The sequence below is a fragment of the Rhamphochromis sp. 'chilingali' genome, assembly GCF_963969265.1.
Source record: "Rhamphochromis sp. 'chilingali' genome assembly, chromosome: 1".
Lineage (NCBI taxonomy): Eukaryota > Metazoa > Chordata > Actinopteri > Cichliformes > Cichlidae > Rhamphochromis > Rhamphochromis sp. 'chilingali'.
In genome coordinates, this window is record NC_137929.1 from 5,807,908 (window position 1) to 5,829,718 (window position 21,811).

At 40.4% G+C, this 21,811-nt stretch overlaps 2 protein-coding genes across 11 annotated transcripts in view; one reads left to right on the top strand and one right to left on the bottom strand.

The window, feature by feature from the left end:
- Positions 1-201: 201 nt before the first annotated feature.
- The window catches only part of LOC308399604 (uncharacterized protein), a gene marked incomplete at its 3' end in the record, with an annotated part of 374,730 nt that continues 353,120 nt past the window's right edge, over positions 202-21,811 (bottom strand). The window contains exons 2-5 of the mRNA XM_080886970.1: positions 6,469-6,574; positions 2,475-3,407; positions 1,800-2,149; positions 202-262 (exon numbers count right to left, since the gene is read on the bottom strand). Coding sequence (XP_080743096.1) covers positions 202-262; positions 1,800-2,149; positions 2,475-3,407; positions 6,469-6,486 — 1,362 coding nt within the window. The 5' untranslated portion in view covers positions 6,487-6,574. The remainder of the gene's footprint in view (positions 263-1,799; positions 2,150-2,474; positions 3,408-6,468; positions 6,575-21,811) is intronic.
- The window catches only part of LOC308397376 (uncharacterized protein), a 170,242-nt gene continuing 166,744 nt past the window's right edge, over positions 18,314-21,811 (top strand). For all 10 annotated transcript variants that reach the window (XR_013971735.1, XR_013971736.1, XR_013971737.1 and 7 more), the window contains exon 1: positions 18,314-18,776. The gene's annotated coding sequence lies outside the window, so the exon portion shown is untranslated. The remainder of the gene's footprint in view (positions 18,777-21,811) is intronic.

Below are 21,811 nucleotides of genomic sequence, written 5' to 3' on the forward strand. Positions count from 1 at the left end.
AACTGGAAAAAACACGTTAAGAATTGAGACTCTTGACTACCGATTTGGACTTTTCCTGAACAGCTCAACAAAGATAAATAAGGCTCAGAATGAGGAAATCGACGCAATCAGAATAGTGGTCATGCAACACAGGGTCGCCCTGGACATGATTCTCGCTGAGAGAGGGGGCCTCTGTGTCTTATTCAACACCACTTGTTGCACCTATATCCCGGACAACGTGCACTCCTTGACCATGACCACCGCCCTAGACAAGTTGCGACAACTGAGTAATGCGCAGCAACAAGACTATGTCACGAACAATGAGGACTGGCTGACCTGGCTGCTGAGTGGCAGCTGGAAGACCCTCGTGATAAAAGGACTCGTACTGATAGGAGTTCTGCTTCTATTATTGTGCTTGTTTTCTACATGTGTCCTACCATGCATAAGATCCATGATTGACAAAATGGTACAGGCCACAGTAATTACCTATGTTGGACTGCCACTAGAAGATGAACCGGATGAAGAAGATTTAATATAGAAACACACACACACATACTGAATGATGCTACAATTGAAAATGTTATAAGCAAGTGATTGTTGGCTGATAATAAAGTATGATTAAGTGAAAAATATTAACATCAGGAGGGGATGTTAAAGAAGAAACGCTTTAATGAGTTTTATGTTGCATTAAAGTATATGTTCATATTTTACTCTTAATAGGAAAAGAACAAAATGTACTACTCGCTCTGTTTATAGAAAGAGGAAGTTCACCCTATGATATTTATACGAACTTAGACACACACACACACACACACACACACACACACACACACACACACACACACACACACACACACACACACACACACACACACATATGCAAAATTAGAGGAAACTGCTATGCTTGTTTCACCCTGCTATAAATAATAAACGACTACTGCAGCTCGGTGTGAGTCCTCTCTGAGCCCTCACCCGTGCAGCACGTTAACCGTCTCCAAGTGTCTCAGTGTTGTTTATTCACCTGACTGTTTGATAACTGTAAATCTCTGACAAGAGTTTATTTGTACCATCTTCACGTGAACACATTCAAGAACATAACAGATGAAGAAACATTAAAAACTTCCACACTACATGAAGCAAGAAAAATAGTTTATTCCTTTATGTAGAAAAAACAGAAACATCAAACATCTCCAAGACTCTCTTTGAAAGAACTAAAAACCTTTGTTCTCATGGTCCAATCATGAGTGAACTCCCCGATGAAGCCTTGTGTGCTAAAACATGTCAGAGTTTTAAAGGTTAAACATGAGTTTCCAAAACGTTTTGCTGGAGAACAATGAACTATTTGACTGAGTTTCAATCATTTACAGACGAGCAAAACCAGGACAGAGAAAAAAGGACAAAACTGACTCAGTAAAACAACAGAAAAGAAGATCCCATGTAGATCTGTATTATGTAGAAGTTCAGCCCAGCAACCAGTTCAGTTCAACACAAGTTTAAATGATTCTATCTGAACTCTGTGGAGCCTGATCTCAAGCTTTTAGAGTCTGACACAGAAACCAGAGGATCTTTCTGTGTCTTCAGATTCACTGTGATCCAGTGATGGGAGTGATTTCAGCCCTGAGTGATCGCGCTGATGTTTGCACAGAGCAGACAATGAGGTGAATGTTTGGGCACATTGGTAACAGTGAAACAGTTTATTAGTAACGTGGGATCGTTTGTGTGCAGAGTATGAACTGAGATTCCTGAAGCTCTTGTCACACTGGTCACAGCTGTAGTTTCCTTCCATGTGTGTACGTTCATGAATGTTACGATGACCTGACTGTGAGAAGCTTCTGTCACAGTGTCTGCACTTGTGTGGTTTCTCTCCTGTGTGGACTCGTTTGTGTGATTTAAGGTCCCTTGCAGTGGTGAAGGATGACCCACACTGATCACAGAGGTGCTTTTTAACCCCACTGTGAATCAGTTCATGTTGTTTTAAATCACTTGGTGTGGTGAAGCTTCTCCCACATTCTTTGCAGTATTTCAGTTTGTCTCCAGTGTGTCTACGTTGATGTACTTTTAGGGTCTTTTGCCGACTGAAAGTTTTTCCACAGAGGTCACAATGAAAGTCTTTCCCACCACCACAGTGATGACAGGGTTGAGAACTGGATCCATCTGTGTCGCTCTGCTTCTAAACAAAGACACAAAGACAGTGTAAGTCAGTCCTTCAACATTTGTATCCTGAACGTCGCCTGAAATAAAGAGCATCTCTGCAGACGTCCAACTACATTTGACTGTTTCAGTTAACACACTCAGTTTACTGGGCTGCAATAACTACAATACTACCACCATAATACTACAGTAATACTAAAATCATAACTGAAAGGAAAATCTGAATAATCACTCAGAGCTGCTTTTCCATGCAGTAGAATTGCTAACATGCTAACACAGTTTAATGAGCAGAGTTGTTCCAAACAGTCAGGCTAAAATGACAAGATAACAATATAAATACATACCTCACAGTAGCTGCACTTGTAGAGTCTCTTTCTGGTGTGGATCTGTTGGTGTTGTCTCAGGTAATGTGGAGATTTAAAAGTCTTCTCACACAGGTCACATTGATAAGGTCTCACCTCAGTGTGGGTAAACATGTGTCGTTGTAAGTCTGTGTGAGTTATAAACTCTTTGCCACACTGTTCACAGCAGTACACATCATGTCTGTTGTGAATGCGTAGGTGTGTATTTTGGTGCCCTCTCTGGCTGAAAGTTTTTCCACAGATGTCACAGCTGTATGGCTTAATTCCAGAGTGGGTAACTAGATGCTTCTGTAAGCTGCTACTGTGAGTAAAAGCTCTGCCACACTGATCACAGCTGTATGGCTTAATTCCAGAGTGGGTAACTAGATGACTCTGTAAGCTGCTACTGTGAGTAAAAGCTCTGCCACACTGATCACAGCTGTACGCTTTAACTCCACTGTGGATGAGTTGGTGTGTTTTTAGGTAACCCTTCCTGGAAAAAGAATTTCCACACAAGTCACAGCTGAACGGTCTCTCTCCAGTGTGGATGACCTGATACCGTTTTAGTTTAGCCCTCACAGTAAAACCCTTCCCACACTCGTCACAGCTGTATGGCTTAATTCCAGAGTGGGTAACTAGATGACTCTGTAAGCTGTTACTGTGAGTAAAAGCTCTGCCACACTGATCACAGCTGTACGCTTTAACTCCACTGTGGATGAGTTGGTGTGTTTTTAGGTGACCCTTCCTTGAAAAAGACTTTCCACACAAGTCACAGCTGAACGGTCTCTCTCCAGTGTGGATGACCTGATGCTGTTTTAGTTTAGCCCTCACAGTAAAACCCTTCCCACACTCGTCACAGGTGTGTTTTTTCTCTCCCTTTCCTCTGTGAGGTTTGTCGGCCTCCTGAGAGCGCTGACTTCTGGCTCCATGTTGGTCCTGCAGTGACAGAGATACAAACAGAGGCAGTGAGTGAAATGCAGTCGTGGAACAAACTCAACCTTCAAACTCCATTAACACTAGTTTTAAACCTGAAGGTGGAGCGTGGCACCAAACACCTTAAAGGTCTCTTATCCCCACCTGCTGGTAGTTCTAACACATTACATCCAACCTGCTGTTAAAGATAATTCATGACTGTTCAAACACTAAAATCATGCACACACACACACACACACACACACACACACACACACACACACACACACACACACACATTATTTTATAATTTAGATTATTTTGTTGTTTCCTATTACATATTTCTATAATTTGTATAGATTTATACAGAATTATTCAGTGATAATAAATCCTATGTTTGTTTATTCTAAAGGAACCCCGTTAGCTTCCACAACAGATGTTGCTCGTCTTCCGTCAAATACTCACATAAAATATTACACAATAAAGTGGATTCAAGATATCCACATAATTTCACTCTTACATCCACAGTGAGGTTTCACAATTGTTCAAATATAAGCAATCAATAATAATAATAATAATATCAATAACATTGAGGCACATTACACAAATTTCAAAAACAAATCGTGTCTTACAATATTTACAACAACTAAAAGCTCTGTAAATCGGCTTTTAAGTGTTCATTGAAGTTTTGAATAATTCTCTAATTTTTTAAGGCAACTTATTCCACTTAAAAGTTGCTCTAAATGTAACAGTTTTACAAAACGTTACTTTTAACTCGAGCATTTACTAAATTGCAGCTTGTTGAAAACTGTGTAATATGATGATGTATTTCATCTGGATACTGCAGCTGAGCAGAATAAATGTGGTGTGTTTAACAGAATTGCTTTCTTTAGAACTACAAGTAAGCCATAGAATATTTTAGCCTGTACAGGAAGCCAAGAAAGGTTATTATGCATTTTATCAATATTAGTATAGTATGAACATCTTCACACTAATCTGGACGCCTTATTCTGGACTAACTGAAGTCTGTTAAGATCTGTCTTATTAGCTGCTGACCAAATGATTGAACAATACTCCAGATGAGACATTACTAGTGCATTAATGACATCTTTCATAATGAAGAAGTGATACACAAAGAGCATTTCATAGCCATAGCTATGCCTTGTCGGCAGAGTTATGTGACATTAGTGATGTTTGTACTTTCAGCGTTAACTTGGTTTTAAAGCCTTTAAAATATACGCCGTTCAATAGTCGACCTTAATCTGACAGAGAATGTGATGATTTTGTGGATAATTAAAGTCAGTCATATATCCACAAACACAACAAGCTGAAAGTCAGTGATGCTGCTCTGTTAGCAGTCCTGAACATCACGGCACAAGCAGGATCCACTGCACTGTTAATGTTAGCTGTGTTATATTGCTGCCTCTGTTCGGTGGTGTCGAGCCAAACGCACTTTAACGTGTGTTTGAACGAGCTGACGGTTCACTCGTTAAGCTGAAAGAAAGATGCTTTAATCACAGCAGTCACACATGTGTCCACTGCACCATCTGGAACTCTTCTTGTTTACACTCGTAATAACACAAACACTAAATCCTGCTTCTCTGGTGCTGTTGTGTAGCAGTGTGTACACCTGAGACTGTCACCTGTCTGTCTGTCCTGCACTCTCTCTGTTTCTTTCTCTCTGATTGTGGAATAAAAGTATGAACATGTGTTTATAAGTTACACTTGTGTTTGAATCCTGCAGCTTATCACACATTTGATTTCCATGTGTGACGACTGCAAGTGTCCAGAGTGAGGACAGACTGAGGGACCCACTGCTGCACATCATCTGTGAGGCTTTGCAGCCCTGATGATCCACCAGGACAAACTCAGCAGTGTGTGAGGAAGAGGAGGAGGAAGAGCCAGCAGCAGCTGACAGATGGAGAGAATAGACAGACTGTTCCCTGTTTGTGAAGGACTGCTAGGAAAGTTTAACATAACTGTCTGTGCTGAATCAGTCTTATTAGGTAATGTTCAAATAATGTGATCATCCCAGTGTTTTCAGTGTGGGAGAAAGTACTCAGGGCCTCCAAGTTACACACTATGAAAGGCAGCAACAAGTTTAATGTTCAGAAACCTAAAGTCTGTATCAGCAGCAGGATGGAGCTAAAAATAAATGTTGGTTTCAGTTCTATGAAGCTTTGAGTATTTTGGATCAGTAGCTGCTGTGTTTGTTGCATCATATTGCTGTAACTGTTTATATGCTTTATATATTCTGAGCTAAGTTGATCTATAGTGTTACATGATACACTCTCAGAAATAATATAAATATATATATATAAATAACTGTTAGTATCATGGTTGCTAGGCAACCTGGGCAGCGCGACGGAGGCTAGACGTCCCATTTCACGAGCCTACGAGCCTCGCACTTCGGCCTTAGCGGTCTTTGAGTACGTGGCCCTTGAGGACTTTAAAGCTGCAGAACCTGAATCGGGATACAGCCATGATGATCTCCAGCCTCGTGCTCGCCAACATTCTCACCTGAGTTAAGAAGACGATCACTGAAATGGTCTCAGCAGGTCCTTTGATGACAGCAATGAAATGCAGTGGTAAGGCTTTTTGGGGATTAAGTTCGTTTTCATGGCAAAGAAGGACGATGCAGTTCATCTGATCACTCCTCATAACATTCTGGAGTGCAGGCAAAATGCTATTATAAAAACTTAAGCAGCAACTTCTCCAGGTTCCAATATTTATGCAATTCTCAAACCTTTTGGCCACGACTGTATAACCTCTTCTGAAGTTTAGTGGATATTATACATGGTTATGCTCAGGATGTGTCGGCCAGTTTCCACTGGAAACGCCTTTTGGTTAAACTGTCAGCGAGGAATTTGCATTTGCACTGTTACATTTTTATATAACTTTAATGCACATAAACAACAGCTGCTTGTTTCAGTGAAAATACATTGATGGGTTTTTAATAAAGTTGTGCAGCTGTAAAGTATTTTGTCTGCTGTCAATTCTATCGTCAGCTACATCGTTATGGCAAATGTTCAAATGTATATGGTGATAAATATCTTTGGTCATATGGTCCTGCTCTGTCTGTCACCTTCTGTGTTGAGCTCATTGTTTCCTCTGTAGTGGCTGAGCTGAGTCCAAGTAGCTGAAAATGTTCCTCTGCTGCTCTGTCAGACTCTCCTCCTCCTGCTGATCAGCTGGGACACAAAACAGATCTTTGTTAGGCTCCACACTGCACTGAAGAGTCAAAGTGTCTCATATGTTCATCTGACAAGTAAAAGAACACATTTTTGTTTCCCGAGGTGGGCAACTTGTTGGAAACAAACACAAAAGGTTTGAGCACTGATACCTGCCATTGCTGCCATTGAAAGATGCAACGCCAGCAATGTGGATTGTCAAGACTCAAACCAATCATCAAGCAAAGACAACAGGGATCATTTGTTTCTGTTTATTTAGCATTCACAGCATTTGTAGTTGCCTTCTGTGCAGGGGAAGTCCACGCACACTGTGTGGTACCGCCATCCGCAGAAGGTGCATTCAACCTCTGTAAGAGAAACGAGATCGTCTGAGACTGAAATGATATTCACTAAAGAAATGGTGATTTGTAAAACTTCAAGTGTATGATAAGGTGAAAACAAATACACAACTGCATGTCATGTAGTTGAAGGTTTTTTTTCCTTTGGAAGACCGGAAAACACTGAAAGTTACAAATTAGTCCTTTATTTATCCAGGTAAAAAAAAAATCTCATTGAGATTAAAAATCTCATTTCCAAGAGAGACCTGGCGTCATGGCAACACAAGTCACATACCACACAGGTATATAACATTTAAAACAAACACAATATCCCAACATGTGTAACAAATGTATTGTGCTTGAAACAAATTCAGAATAGGTGATAAAGCAGCTGCACATGTGTGTCACGAGTAAATCTGGCTGTATAACAAACAGAAACAAGTGATGCTGACGTCTTTGCTCAATGGTTGGTTTGAGTCTTTACAATCCACATTGCTGCCATCTTTCAATATGTTGAATGCACCAGTGTAAGTGCAGCCACTCAGACTCAATGTGTTCATAGAAACAGGTGCAGATGTGTCACGAGTTCATCCAGCAGTAGCTATGGCACTTGGCCACAGGGGGCAGCAGTGGACTGACCTGCATTTGAGACTGCTCCAGCTGCTCTGTGACAGTCAGTAGATCTGCTACAAATTGCAGATCATATGCAAGTTTTGGAAATGACATTATAAATATTCCTAACTCAGCCACGGCAGCATTGTTGATGTATTACCTATATACTACAAATTATTCCACCTGCTGAAAAGTGGATCTAATGTGGGCGGACTCACACTTAGCAAATAAACCTGTGATGTGAGAATGTAATCAAACTGTTGATCAGAGGCAAAGTAATTTAAAGTTTATGATGCTATCGTCTAATGTTAGCTGACATGATGTTAGCTTGTAAACTTATGTTGTTGTCTGGGTCTCATGTCTGATCTGATGATAATAACTGTGACAACACAGAGATTAAATAAAGGACGTTGGTGGGACTTCTTATGTTAGAACTATAACTTCAGTTAAGGAGTGAGACGTAAGGTGACAAGGAGAATGAAGAGAATGAGAAAGAAGTAACTGGGAAGAGAAAATGAAAACACAAATTTGAAATGATCAAATTTGTGTTAACAGATGATGGTGATTTTAAAAATTCAAGTAATTTAAAGGTTTTATCCTATTTGTTGTTGTTTTTTTTCATATTCTTCTATTTGCAAGAGGTTATTAATAAAACAGGTTCTCTTTCTGGTTTCTCATTTTGGACACACTCTCTACAGCTTATCACATCCAAAATGGCGGATGTCAAGTACAAAACCTCGACAGAAACAATCAGCAAGAATTTTAGCATCAGTCCAAAATAAAACTGTCCAACTACAGAGTTTTAAAATCCAACTAAACTATGAACAGAGATCTTTTACAAATAGGCTATTTATGAGATGACAGTGGTAACAAAAACGTACACATCCGCGCACACAGACAAAATGGCGGGAGAGCGTTTAACGGTCGACCTCATGAGTCCGTTACCGTGAACTATGGAGCGGCAGATTTGTGCTGGAACTGAGCTGCACACAGCTGATGTTAGCCAGGAAACATTACACACTGCTAACGTTACCTTCACACGGAGCTCCACACGGAGACGATCAGCGTCAGGCACAAACACCAAGTTCAGAAAAGAGGAACTTTGAGCAGGAAGGAAAGAGTCAGAGCGGCGTTTGAGGACACGTTTACAACCACGAACATCAGAATCTGTCTGTGCTGCATTCAAGTGCAAGTTGGAAACTCACTAATCTCTGTCATGTTGTCCAAAGATGATTTATTTCTGCTGGTTTTCTTGTTTGAAACACAAACATGTGTCAGCACTTTGTTGTTCTTCACCCTGCAGCATTTGAATATTTCAGGAGTAAACTGATCATAAATTCATGAAGTCATGAATGAAAGTGCAGACTGAGAGTGGATCACATGATGTTTAAGGTGTGTCATGTGACATGTTCAGTATTGTCACACATGTCTAGATTGTCCCTGATATCATAGCTGCTCAAACACGGATGATTATATTTGAAGAATTATTCCTGATGGCAGCAAAGTTTGAATGGAGCTCTCTGTCTGTGCTGATTTGTCGCCCTCTGGAGGTCAAAGCACAAACTGCATGATGTCAATGTAACCACCACGGTGACAGGAAGTGTTTTTAAATGATGAAATATGTCAGTGATGCTGATAGTGTGTTCATCACAGACGTTCAGGCTTCGTGTTGACATGAATCAAAGTTAATGTCATTATGGACCAAGGACAGTACTCTGGGTCTCCTGCAGAACAACTCGAGCTGTGATACCTGAATGAAGAGCCTCTGCTGCTTTAAAGAAGGAGGCTCGAGGCAGCGGTGAGGTGCAGACCAACCAGCTTTTATTCAGCAACTTTAACAGAAGGATCAGAAAAATAAAACTATACAACACAGTGATGCTGACTGAAGCCACAGCATTAAACTAAACAAGCATCGGATCATCTTTAACAACATCTAATAAATAATGACAACTATTTAATCCTGTATTTCCTACAATAAAGCCTGTTCAGATATTTGTTGCTGATGGAAATGTAAAAGGCTCCCAGGAACCAAAGGACAAAAACAGAGGCAACAGTCACAGCTGCAAAGGATCCCCTAACACATAAACTGGTTCGAAGATATTTTCTAGCTCTGCAGAGGAGCTTGATTGCACGGACAGTAAAAAGTGGATTCAATAACAGCAGCGAGCGCTGAGTGATATAACGGTGCTGCGAGCAGCAGTGCAAAGGCTCACACAGAGACAGCAGCTACACTGTGTGTGGATGTGATCCACAGTCACAGCTGTGGGTTTCAGTCAGTGTGTCTCTAACTTCATGGTCACATTTCAAAGCTTATTGGAGCCAGAAGATGTTCAAGTAAAAGATTTATTGCTGTACTCGTCTACCAGGATAACAGGAGGTTCATAAAGCTGTGTAATACTTCAGCTTTACATCATGGAGTAGTAGTTGTGTCCCTTTGTGTTCATTAGTGTGTTCACACGTCTACTTTAACTTCACTCTGTAATGAAAGGATTCAAATCCCTGATAAATACATACATGCTGACTCTGAGTCTCAGTGAAGGAGGAAAGGATGGATGAAGGCAGCCTAGTGTGGGTCATGTGTGTCCAGCAGTCATCCAGGGCCTGGATCCATCTGTAACAGGAAGACAAAGTCCAGCCTGTAATCATCCTATCAGGCACAGCGTTTCCATCCAGCATCCTGACTACGCTAACAACCCGTCAAACGTCTCCTCTGGTCCACAGAAGTCACACTTCCTGTGTCATGTTTACCTTTTTAAGTGTGCTATTCAAGCCTGTGTGACCAACTCTGACTCTCCAGATTCCATCCTGGTCTCTGCTGCAGCTTCTTCTACACGACTGTTTTCTGTATAATAATATCTGCCTTTCCCGTCTCTGTCCCAGTGTGCCTGCCACTCGTCCTTCATCTTTACCTTCATTATACTCTTCACCTCACTTTTACTGTATTTTATAGTCAAACCTGCACGACTTCTTCTTGCTGCACCTTTTTAAACTTATCGTCCTGTTCATTGCATCAACACCGATATTCACAGGGAGCCATAAGAAATCCACTTCTATCCCTCTGTGTTTGATTCTATACAGTAAATGAAGTATATCAAAAACAATATGTTGCCTAGAGTCTGAAGACATATCACCTGTGCTCACTAGCACGCTGCTAGAGTCCCAGCAAACCACATACCTGCATATTAGTGCGTCCTCCACACAGTTCAAGCCAGTAACATCACTACCAGCTCCCAGTATAAACTGCCACATCATCTGTAATTCTTTTACTCATCACCAAACTTATTTGTGGGAGAACAAATGCAGCAGCCGTTCTTTTATCTGACAGTGTTGACGCATCAGTAAATATCCTCACATGACCTGAGGACTTTCCCACTATATGAACCTGCTTTTAGTCGCCCCTCCTCCCTCGCCACAAGCTTCCTTTACAACATAACTTATAAAAAACAACTTTATTGACAATCAGCAATAACAATTACAGACAGTCTAGAAGAAGAATCACATGATCAAGGAGCAGAAGTTTATGGTTTTAATAGCTTTTACATTTTGGGAAAGTTTTAAAAACATTGTTTGGTTTTCTTTCTAAAGCGTTGAAAGGACGGCTTTGCATCAGAACAGTAAGATCAGCAAATGAATCCATTAAAGTTCTTTTGCCTTGTTTGCAAAAGAAGCCAAACAACATTTGTGTTACAAAGAGAGACTTCAGAACAGATCAAAGATCACAAACATCAGGCACTGATGGAAACAGCCAAACACAGAAACAGAGGCACCAGCAGGTGAAGGAGGCCTGTTGTAGAAATGACTCTGAGTGCTCAGGTAGAAACGCATGAAGAACCAGTGCGTCTAATATTTGGAGACCAATCTGTGTTTGAGTGTCCTGGATGAAACACAAATCATGTTGCAGAGCGAGGACGTCGTCTTTCCTCCCGAGTGTGTAACTACAGGACGTGTGCAGAAGGTTTAATCGTCCTCCTGACAGTTACTGATGAACGAGTCCTTCAGGGAGGCTACTATTTATTCAAGTTTTTAAGGTATCTAATATTTTGATTCCTAATTTCAATGATCTAAATACTTTAAGAATTAGATGTTGGTTTGTCAATTGAAAGTGTGTAGATCTTGCATTATTATGGTGTTATATTATGATTATACATTCAAAGACATAAAATGGTCTTAAAATGACAATGACATAACTTGTCGCAATTGTTTATGGGGCAATATACCGACCAACAAAAAGTCGTTATCGTAACAGGCCTTCAAAACACACAGTTTTATGATTGATAAATTAAAAAAATAAATACATTTAATTTCTCTGAGATTCTCTAATATTCAGTTACAGTTCACAACACAGCTACCCGTACATGCAGTATTATACTGTAAATATAAATCTCTGCATTTAGCATCCCACTAGAAGCGTCACAGTTACTGCCTCTTTTTTTTTTTTTACAAATACCTGTACTATTACTAACACATTTACTGTTTTACTTTTAGCCTGTGGATACAAATGCAGATTTCCTTAATGTAAGTTGTGCATTTTAATTACATCATGTTATTTTTATTATAATTTATTTATTTATTTTATTTTACATTCAAATATTTCAAGCTTCTTGGTTAAAGAAGCTTGATTGCTAGTAGGTAAAGAATAGTTCACCTATAATTCATATTCCCAATTAATGTCTCACCTCTGATTGAATGCCTTTGTTTGTTTTCCTATAACAAAACATTTTTGCTGGATATATATGGTGAATTTATATGCATAGATACAGTCGTAGTGCTTGACACATGCAAACAGCAGTAGATGTACTAAAAAGGAAATAATTACAATCATGATGTTGATTGCTGATGTCAGTATATATATTTTAGAGGAATGTTTTGTTTTTCACCCAAAATAACTATATTGCTTCAGAAGAGATTTATTACCCTACCGGACTCTTATATATTGTTCTGTTTTTTGTTTGTTTTTGTTATTTTCAGGTTCAATGGTGCGTGTTCTTCTAATGGCCGCCTTCCCACTGGAGGTTTTGATCCACAGCAATTTAAAAGGTAATCAGCTTTGAAAGTCAGTTCAAATGGTTAGCTAATAGTACTTTAAAAAGCCTACAACTCTGTCACCAGTTTCTTTACCGAAAATTACCCATAAAAGTATCGCTCAATAGCATATATTGTAGTTCAAATGTTTAGTTGTACAAATATCAAATTTTTGGAAATCTAAAACTAGTCAAACACTCAAATGTTCATGCTTTTTATAGGAGGACAGAGCAAAACGGACATCGGCGCAGAGTGAAGAACTGCCCTTGATAAGGACACTATGACAGCCATATATAGTATGTGAAGACTTTCTGTGTATCTAAAATTGCATACACCACAAGTAACTTACTTTGCAACCATTAAAATAGGTTGTAAAGTAAGTTACCAATACAAATAGGTGATGATGCATTGTAGTGGTTGGTCTCAGACAAAGAAGGTCAACAGATTTATGAATGCTGGAAGGTAAGGAGAGACGACCAAAAGGGGTGTTAGCATTACTGTAATGTGAACTGGATAGACTTCCCATCTAGGAAAAAAAAAGAGGTAAAATTATGCGTAAAATATATCTGTATTAATATCTGTATCTGTATAAACAGAAATATCTGTTTGCTAAATGAAGCCAGCTAACATAAATCACATTTTTATTTTAACTCTGATAAAAGTAATAGAACTGTGACTTTTGTTTGTTACAGTGGGGGTAAGGAAGGGGTTTCCCAGCGTGTCCAGAAGGGCTTTGAGGATTGCAGTGAAAGCTGGGGGAACTGAGACTGTGTGTGTGTATATATATATATATATATATATATATATATATATATATATATATATATATATATATATATATATATATATATATACACACACACATATATGTATATGTGTGTGTGTTTCTTTTAGAATGTTTAAGTATGTAATGAGAATAAACTTATAAAATGAATATTCCTTGCTTGATTGATATGCTATATGTATGTTTTAAACATCAAATAAAGATTTCTTTCAGATGTTACATGTGAATGTGTTTTCTTAGAAATATATGAAGGGTTAAATTTATATTTTTTTGAATGATTTTAAATACATTTAAATTGTATTTTGAAATATATTTTATTAATATATTTCAAAATATACAAAAAATGGCCAAAAAATATATGTGCTAAAATACATTTCAAAATATATAAATATATTTCAAAATGTATTTTAAAATATATTTTTTTACCGTATGGGCAAAGCTACACCAGAGGGTTGTGCTGTGTAACAGGTTGGTGCAGGTGGTGTTATCTACATTTGAACATTAGGCAACAGTCTCATGAAGACACTTTCTATTGTTCACTAAAGACCAACAATAACAGAGACAAAGGGAGAGCAGCAGAACTAGTGCTAACAATTAGCACTGCTAGCCTGCCCACCAACACCAGCTAATGTTCTAAAAACGATGATCAATGATTTTGCTGTAACGGCTCCAGCTGTCTGTGTCAGGGACACGTTGGAGATGAAGTGAGTGATCCAGTGACAAAGGTTTGGAAACCTGCAGTCAGCTGAGACTAAAGGAGTCACCTGACCGAGAGTCCAAATGTTTCACTGAGAACGTCCAGATGAACAGAATCAACCTTTGGGATAATCTGTTCCACACATCCATGTTTCACTTACTGCATTATATTTCCTCATTGCTGTGCACACAGGCCTGTGGCTTATAACCAACTCCAAGTTCAGACTCAGAGGCTGCTGAAGCTGTTTTCTGGAACAGAGACGTGTTGGATATAAAACCAACTCTTCTTTATGTGTCAGCACTGAGGAAAGGAGCAGCTTCGTTTCTAAGTGTATGAAGGACTGTAGCAGTGTGTGTGTGAGCTTTATTTCACAGACAGAATCATGTCAAAAACACAACTTCAGGTAAAAACAATACAAAATCAAAGAGTCTGATCAGAAGGATTAAACAGAGGAGTGTGGGACTGTTTTTAACAGACAGCAGGTTAAGCCAGGCTGGAGGAGTAAACTGAGCCTCGGTGTGAGCAGCAGTGTGTTTGACAGGAAGCTGAGATAAACAGTCTGGAGCCCATTTAGTGCTTCATATGAAAGTGTGAGGATTTGAAAGCAAATCTAAAATCAAGCAGGAGTCAGTGTGAGAATGATTTGTGCTTTTCCTCAGTCAGATGCTGGGAGTTTCAGTTCATCCATATTCAGCGTGCTGTGCTTTGTGTAACAGGAGAATATGACAGTATAAATCAAGTCTTCATGTCACTGAAAGCCTCCACAGTCTGCTATGGAGGTGCATCAGTTTGGATTTACAAGAAGAACATTTCTTAAACCTGCCACAAGATGGCGCTCCAACAGAAGGGATGTCCACAGTGTAACACAGACACACACATACTGTGTGAATGTGTGAGTGAATGGGCTTTCAACACAAGGCTTCTGCTGCTACCTTTAATTACATAATTAGCTAACAAGAACAAACTGTTAATTACCACCAAAGAACGGCTCCAGATTTTAGCTGCTGACCATTTTGTGAAACGTTGATTACATCAGCTTATTGTTGATTTTTCAACCTTAATATCAGCTGCTTTAAAGGAGCCTCGTTCTCTCGCAGTAACACTTTTCTTCACTAGATGCAGTGCAGGCACAGTCTGTGTTTCTAAACTACACACTAATGTTCATTGTTGTGCAGCTAAATCCTCCCTCTGGATGGGAAGAATCCCTGTCAGGCTTCAAACACCTGGCTTGGTGTTCTGGAGCTAATGTGTCACCTGTGAGGACTCTGAGATGAACACACAGCAGACACTTCAGTTCTCCGTCTGTGTGTCCTCAGTTTCCCAGCATGCCTTGGCTGTGGTGGTGGAGGTGAATGAGGGGGAACATGCTGCTCTGTCAGCACTCAGGTTTCATACCTGGTGATCTCAGAGGACAAAGCGGCGTTACAGCAGCGCACGTTGATGAGACCTGATGCTCTGAACAGTTCAGACTTCAGCCTCACTCTGAGAAAACAAACGACTGACTGTCAGCAGCAACTACACCTGCTCCATCAGTGACGGAGAGAAGAACTGAGACTGAGAGACATACAGCTGCAGGTCAAAGGTCAGAAACGCCCGCTCTTTGTACGGGTCAGGAGTTAGTACTGCAGAGGTCAGAGGTCAGCTTGCTGACAAACCATTTGAAACAGTTTGGAGCTAAAAGCACAACAGCAGAGGAAAGAAGAGACACTGCAGAGATGATGCAAAATATTGTGTTTTGTTCTCAGCTGTCAAAAAGTGTAACACACGTGTTCCAGCACAGCCTTTGTGTACTTTCACTTCTCCATACTGTCCATTGGAAATCCTGTTTGTTACTTTTTGATTTCAGTCCATGTGTCCAAAGCAAACTTCTGTCCCACACTTTCTCTGCTGACTCTTCACCGATGCTCAGATGATCTCAGATGATTTCACCAGAACTCATCAAAATTCGGGCTCCACAGAAACCCAGACGTCACTAAACAAGCGTAACAAGCAAAGTGAAAACTGGTCGTTCAGCTTTATTGACCAAAGATAAGCTCACATGTCACCTCATGACACAGACACTTATTTCCACAGCATGCACGAGGACTGACAATAAGTGTCTATAAAGCCACTTCTATCTGCCACACCTGTGCTTCTGTCATGGTTGCTCTCCTCTCACTCTGTCATTTATCCACAGTCTGCCTCCCTCTGCTCCGTCAGCTGACGTCCTCTCTACACCACCTGCTGTGTTTTATCCTGCAAAAACACATTTAAGAAGCGTTGCACCGAGTAACGGGAGTAACTGCTATAAAATCCATTTAAAGGAGGTGGTGCTGAGTGCTGTGACTGGGGTCCCACCACTGACATCACGGGTGGAGGACATGTTGGAAAACTGCTACAAAGTGCTGTGCAGCCAGCAGAGCTTACAGTCTGTCCTGTGTGTCATACAGGCTCTCACACTTAGTGTTTCTGTGACACATTGAAGAGAAGTTTGTGTTGTTCACAGTTGTGCTTGTACTGAGTGACAGCTGACATGACCTAACAGGAATAATGTGTCTGTGCTGAATGAGAAGTAACACACAATGAAGTCTTGATGCATCTCAATCATCCAGGAAAGTGAGTCTGTTGCTTCTGTTCATCTGGACGCAGCGTTTTGTGGGAGAAACGTGTCGTCATCATCAGGTGACGTCTTCAGTCTCAGCTGCAGGTTTCAGTCTTACAAACAGGACATTTGCATAAAGACTGAAAGCAGCTGCAGGAACGATGGGCTGGGAGCTCCGTTCCTTCATCTTAATTATGCAGATTCTCAGGACCATTGATCAACAACCACTGATCCATGTCCATGAGTCCCATTCACAGAGATGTGGGAATGGCTGCAGTCACAGCATGTAAGATGGAAATAAATGAGAAGTATTTAGCTGAAGTGGATTTGATTTATGTTACTTCTTTTTTAACTTGTAGTTCTACATTGGAAGATTATTGTGATATTGAAATATAAAAATACATTTATATTCTATTATTTTCTCAAAATAAGCGTCACACTCGTGGAAGCCGGTGTAGCCGCCGAAACGCCTGCATTTATGGAGACTTTCAGCCCCAGGTAGGCCAGTTATGGATCTTCGGATCCACATTATGTCAGCAGCTGTTCTCCACCGTGAACTGTGTTCAAACAAACACGCTCACGCCTCACAGACGACAGCTTACAGTCCTGTAGAGATAAAGTGACTTCGTACAGCCCCGACCTGCAGACGCTGTGCGCAGAGGTTCAGGAGCAGAAGTCCCGTTGTAAACATATCACGGCAGACCCGACGATGTTTGCATGAACGCGCTTTTCAGCATCTCTTTATTGACCACTTTACACACACGGTTGCTGTGCGCACACAGCCGGCTGTAGCTTTGCAGCTCACAGCCCGACACACACCAACAACAGCAGAGAGAGCACAGACGTTAAGGCGTGATTGCGGGTGCCGCTCAGGTGCGTCCGCCTCCCCTGCAGCGGCGCTGCAGACCACGCCCACCACAGTCAGGTCAAGGCTCCAAAAGCCCAAAGGTGATATAACAGTTTGTGTTTGCTACATGGATCATTGTAGTTCAGCTGTTTGAGTGAGTTAGTGTTTTTGTGTCTCTCTGTGTGTGTGACTTCCAACTGTTTCTAACAGCATCCTTAGTCATAAAATGGTAATCTACCCCACACCCAATATATGGTTCACTTCCTGTATTGGTTCAGCGTGCACAACACAGTGAAGCCACTAAAGGGCAGGAAGCTGACCACACAAGAAACAGAATCTTCACAGAGATGTGTCGACAATAATCCTCCCCCAGCACAGAGTGGGTGGAGAGGTGGTCAGGATCAAAGGAATGTCTTGATCCTACAGATTGAACTAAGACCTGTAAAATTTAAGAAACACATTGATCACATTCAACAATTAGACTCAACAGGGGCCATTAGGAAAGCCACAATGTTCATAGAGGGGCCATGCAGCTCACACTTGACTGTGACTCCTGACCAGGGCTGGACTGGGACAAAAAATGGGCCCGGGCATTTTGACTGGAGACCGGCCCACCAGGTATTATATGTAATACTCTGATGAATATCAGTGGTATTTATTTTGTGTTTTTCATGAGAATAAGTCGAAGAGAAAATAACATTTTGAGGTTAAGAGTGGTATAAATATGTGATATAAATGTTTGTATTAAATTGCATAAATAGTGTGTGGAAAAATCAGTTACGTTAAAAAAAACATAATTTCATGGAATGTGAATGTCTGTTAAAAGAGAAGAGGTGTAATTTGTTTGTATGCTACGTCACGAGAGGTCATGACTTGCAGATGACTTCCGGGGGAAAAGAAGTCGAGAGGAAGGACGGAGAAAGAGAGGGAAAAAAGGAGGATTACTAAAATGGCATAGACAAAGCACGGGCTTCGGGACTGCTTATGTCACCAAAGTTGTTCGGCAACAACGCATTACCCGCCTGCGGACTTCCCGGTAATCATTCGGAGTGTTTGAGCTGGGTTTCCCGTACCTTTTGTGCTGGAGAAAGCACGGGGCACGTTTGGCTACGTTGGCTAGCTGGAGCTAGGCTAACGCCACGGTCCTGGCTAACGGAGATTCCGCCGGAGCGGAGAGACGGAGTTTTGAGAGTTGTCTCGGGAGAGAGTCGCTAACCGTGGATGATTCGCTGCTATCTAAGGAACCGGAGATTCGTTGCTCGCTGCCGCGAGTGGAGACGGTTGCTACCACAAAGAGCGAGTTATTCATCGGAGGAGGTCGAGACGTCACGGATACTCGGAGGTATTGTTGTTATTATTAAGAGCTCCAACTAAAGCGCGCCAACAACAAAAATAGACTAAGAGTGCACTCTGGGGAAAGAATAACATTGGACAGGTTAAGGGCAAAAATACTAAAATCTATCCCCGGGGTTTATTGTATGTTTTGTATATGTGTTTTTTTCATGAAGGAAAAAGGGTTGGATGTGAATTTCCTGCAATTTATTAACCCTTTAAGACCTACCATAGAACCAAGTCCGCCAGAGCTTATATTATATTTTTACATGCTGTGTAGCCATTTTTGGGAGCATTTCAAGTTGCTATACATCAATACAACCATAATATACCAAACTTTAATAATATGTCTGCATTAGGTGCATAGTAATTACATAAATTGCAAAAAAAGTGCAATAAACTACAAAAAAATTGAAAATCGTTTTTGTTTTTTTAACATATATTTCTAGTTAGAGAAATTTAAGAGGCTTATCCCTCAAAACTGTAAATACAAAAAAGTTGCACAAACTAGTTTCCCACCACAGGAAATTTATTTTAAGTGTCTTCATAGTTTTATTTTTGAAATACACCAATTTTTATATACTGCAGGAAAAACGAAAATAAATATTATAGTGCAAATTTGCAAAATAACAGCATATGCATCAAAATAAACTATTTCCAGCAGTGCAATATGAGTCCTAAGCATCCCAGAAACGACACAGAAAGTCATGAAGTCAAACATAACTTTTAAAAACACAAGTATAAGCTCATGAGGTCACGATGGTAAAAAAAACTAATTTCCGCAAAATGACGCCACTTCCGGTTTCGGGCAGGTCATGCGGTCATGTGATAGTTCGCGCTGATGGACGTAGGAAGTGTTACAAACATCGGATCGGCGAAGCGTGTTTCTGGAATATCATGTTTTTGTTGCTGCAAGTGATTTTTATGCAGTTTTTGCAAAGCTTTATGTGGAAGGAAACTGTGACCTAGGACAAGCATAAGATGTAAGTACAACTCCTCCAGTTTCATATGCAAAAAAAATGATTGCACTAGCTTATGTGGTTGCAGAGCTACCGGGATTTAAAAATAGTTACGCAAAACAGAGCGTGCCCGCTCCGATCGGCTGTAAAGGGTTAATACATTTTCTAACCCTGAGATCCTGTGTTGGGTTTATTGCATGGTGTCTTATCATTTGAGTATTCAGATGTATTAGCCTTAATCGGTTAAGTGTATTTCCTTAGCCTCCGCTTGTCTGTGTAGACACGAGAATCATATGAACCCTAGACTGATATTTATTTTTCGAGATGTATCTTTTATCACAGAATGTTTAAGTAGAGTCAAGACTGCACCCGAAGGCATAAGGGGGGAGTCTTGTCACACGAGCCGGTGGTAAAAGTTTTACATATAGGAAAAACCATGAAGCCTTTGAATGAAAACAAACGCTGTTGTCACAGTGATGGACGCTGTCTTGTTGGTATACATGCATCAGTCTAATAAACTTAAACCTGCACCATCCTCCCTGTCCTGGTATTCTAAACAGGAAGTAGACTGTTGGTCGAGTTAACCTCCTGAACATCTACAACACACGGTGGAAACCTGAAATTAAGACAGAGACTAGAGGTGAGACATGATCATTGCTGATTACTGATGACAGATTTAGATATGTTTTCATAAACCTTTCATTTGCCACATCAATAAACAGCACGGCAGGGCAAAATATGTTTTCTAACATGGCAACCTTTAAAAAGTGAAAGGAGACAGAAAGACAGGTGAGAAAGAATCAAACGGACTTTTTGATGCATTTTACACACAGTACTGGTGCAGAATCTAGAAAATGTGGGAAACACTGGCATCATATGCAGTACTTACTTCTGAAGAAATTATGATGGGACCCTAAAAAATGACTATGTACAATAATGGATTTCTATACATTTTACATCAGATGAAAACGTTTGTTGTAAGATTCAGATAATTATTTATTAAAAGTGAGACATTTTAAATGAGAACAAGAAAGAAAAGTATTTCTTTGTGCCCCCCTCTCCCTGTTAATGCCCTACCTGCCCCCCTGGCAACACTTTGCTAGACCCGCCCCTGCACAGTTACCAGCTGTCAGCTACACAAAAAGGATCCTGGTGTTATTTGTCTCTCAGAAACAGTTCATAACTTCAACTCATTTTGGTTTTGTCATGTTTTGTTCTTTACATTGTCTTTCTTCTATATAATTGTTAAACATTTAATAAATATGTCTACAAAAAGATTTTAAAAATCAGACATTTCACACAGACACCCAAATGATTTCTGACTGATGAAGGGGGCTGAAGGTGCCCTGCTCTTGCCCAGCTTCTGCTGCTCTCTCCCTGCTCACTGTCAGCAGCTGGCAGCCTCGGTCCTGCCTGAGACTCTTCATCTATCAGTGCCAAAGAATATGGGAAATAGCAACGCACAACATGCACATTACAAAACAAGCACATGAATCAGCATTACATTCATTAGTGAAGTGCTGACATTCGTTCCTAAACTTTGGGCCTTAATTAACATCACTGTGAACTAATGTTTGCTTTGCTTCTTAACCAGTGAAGCAGCGAGGGGCTTTCTGAGGTTCCTGCTCGTAAATGCCCAAAATGAGTCGAGTATTTCTCTGCAACTACAAACTCTGTTTTCATCAGAGGTGTAAATATTACAGCACTGTGTCAGAGTCACTGAGGCTGGAACACAGAAAAAGGAAGTAGATGTATTTATTTTTAGACTTTATTGCCTGGAACCACTTTAAAAATACGCTTTGGGTCACAATTAACTGCAGAAACCAGGAATCCACATATGAACATTATCTGTGCAAAGATTTATGCTCACGTCACACGAGCTGATAAGGAGAAGCCAAACCTGGAAGCCACGACTTTGTTGAGGGTGTTTTTTGCAAACTTCTCTCCACAAATTCACATTTTCAAACTGCTTCAACATCTCACTCTGTGTATTCGTGTGTCTCTGAGCTTCGGTGCAGGATCATCATTAAAATGGTGGAAAAATGAGCATGATTGCAATGACCACGGCACAATGGATCAAGTTACA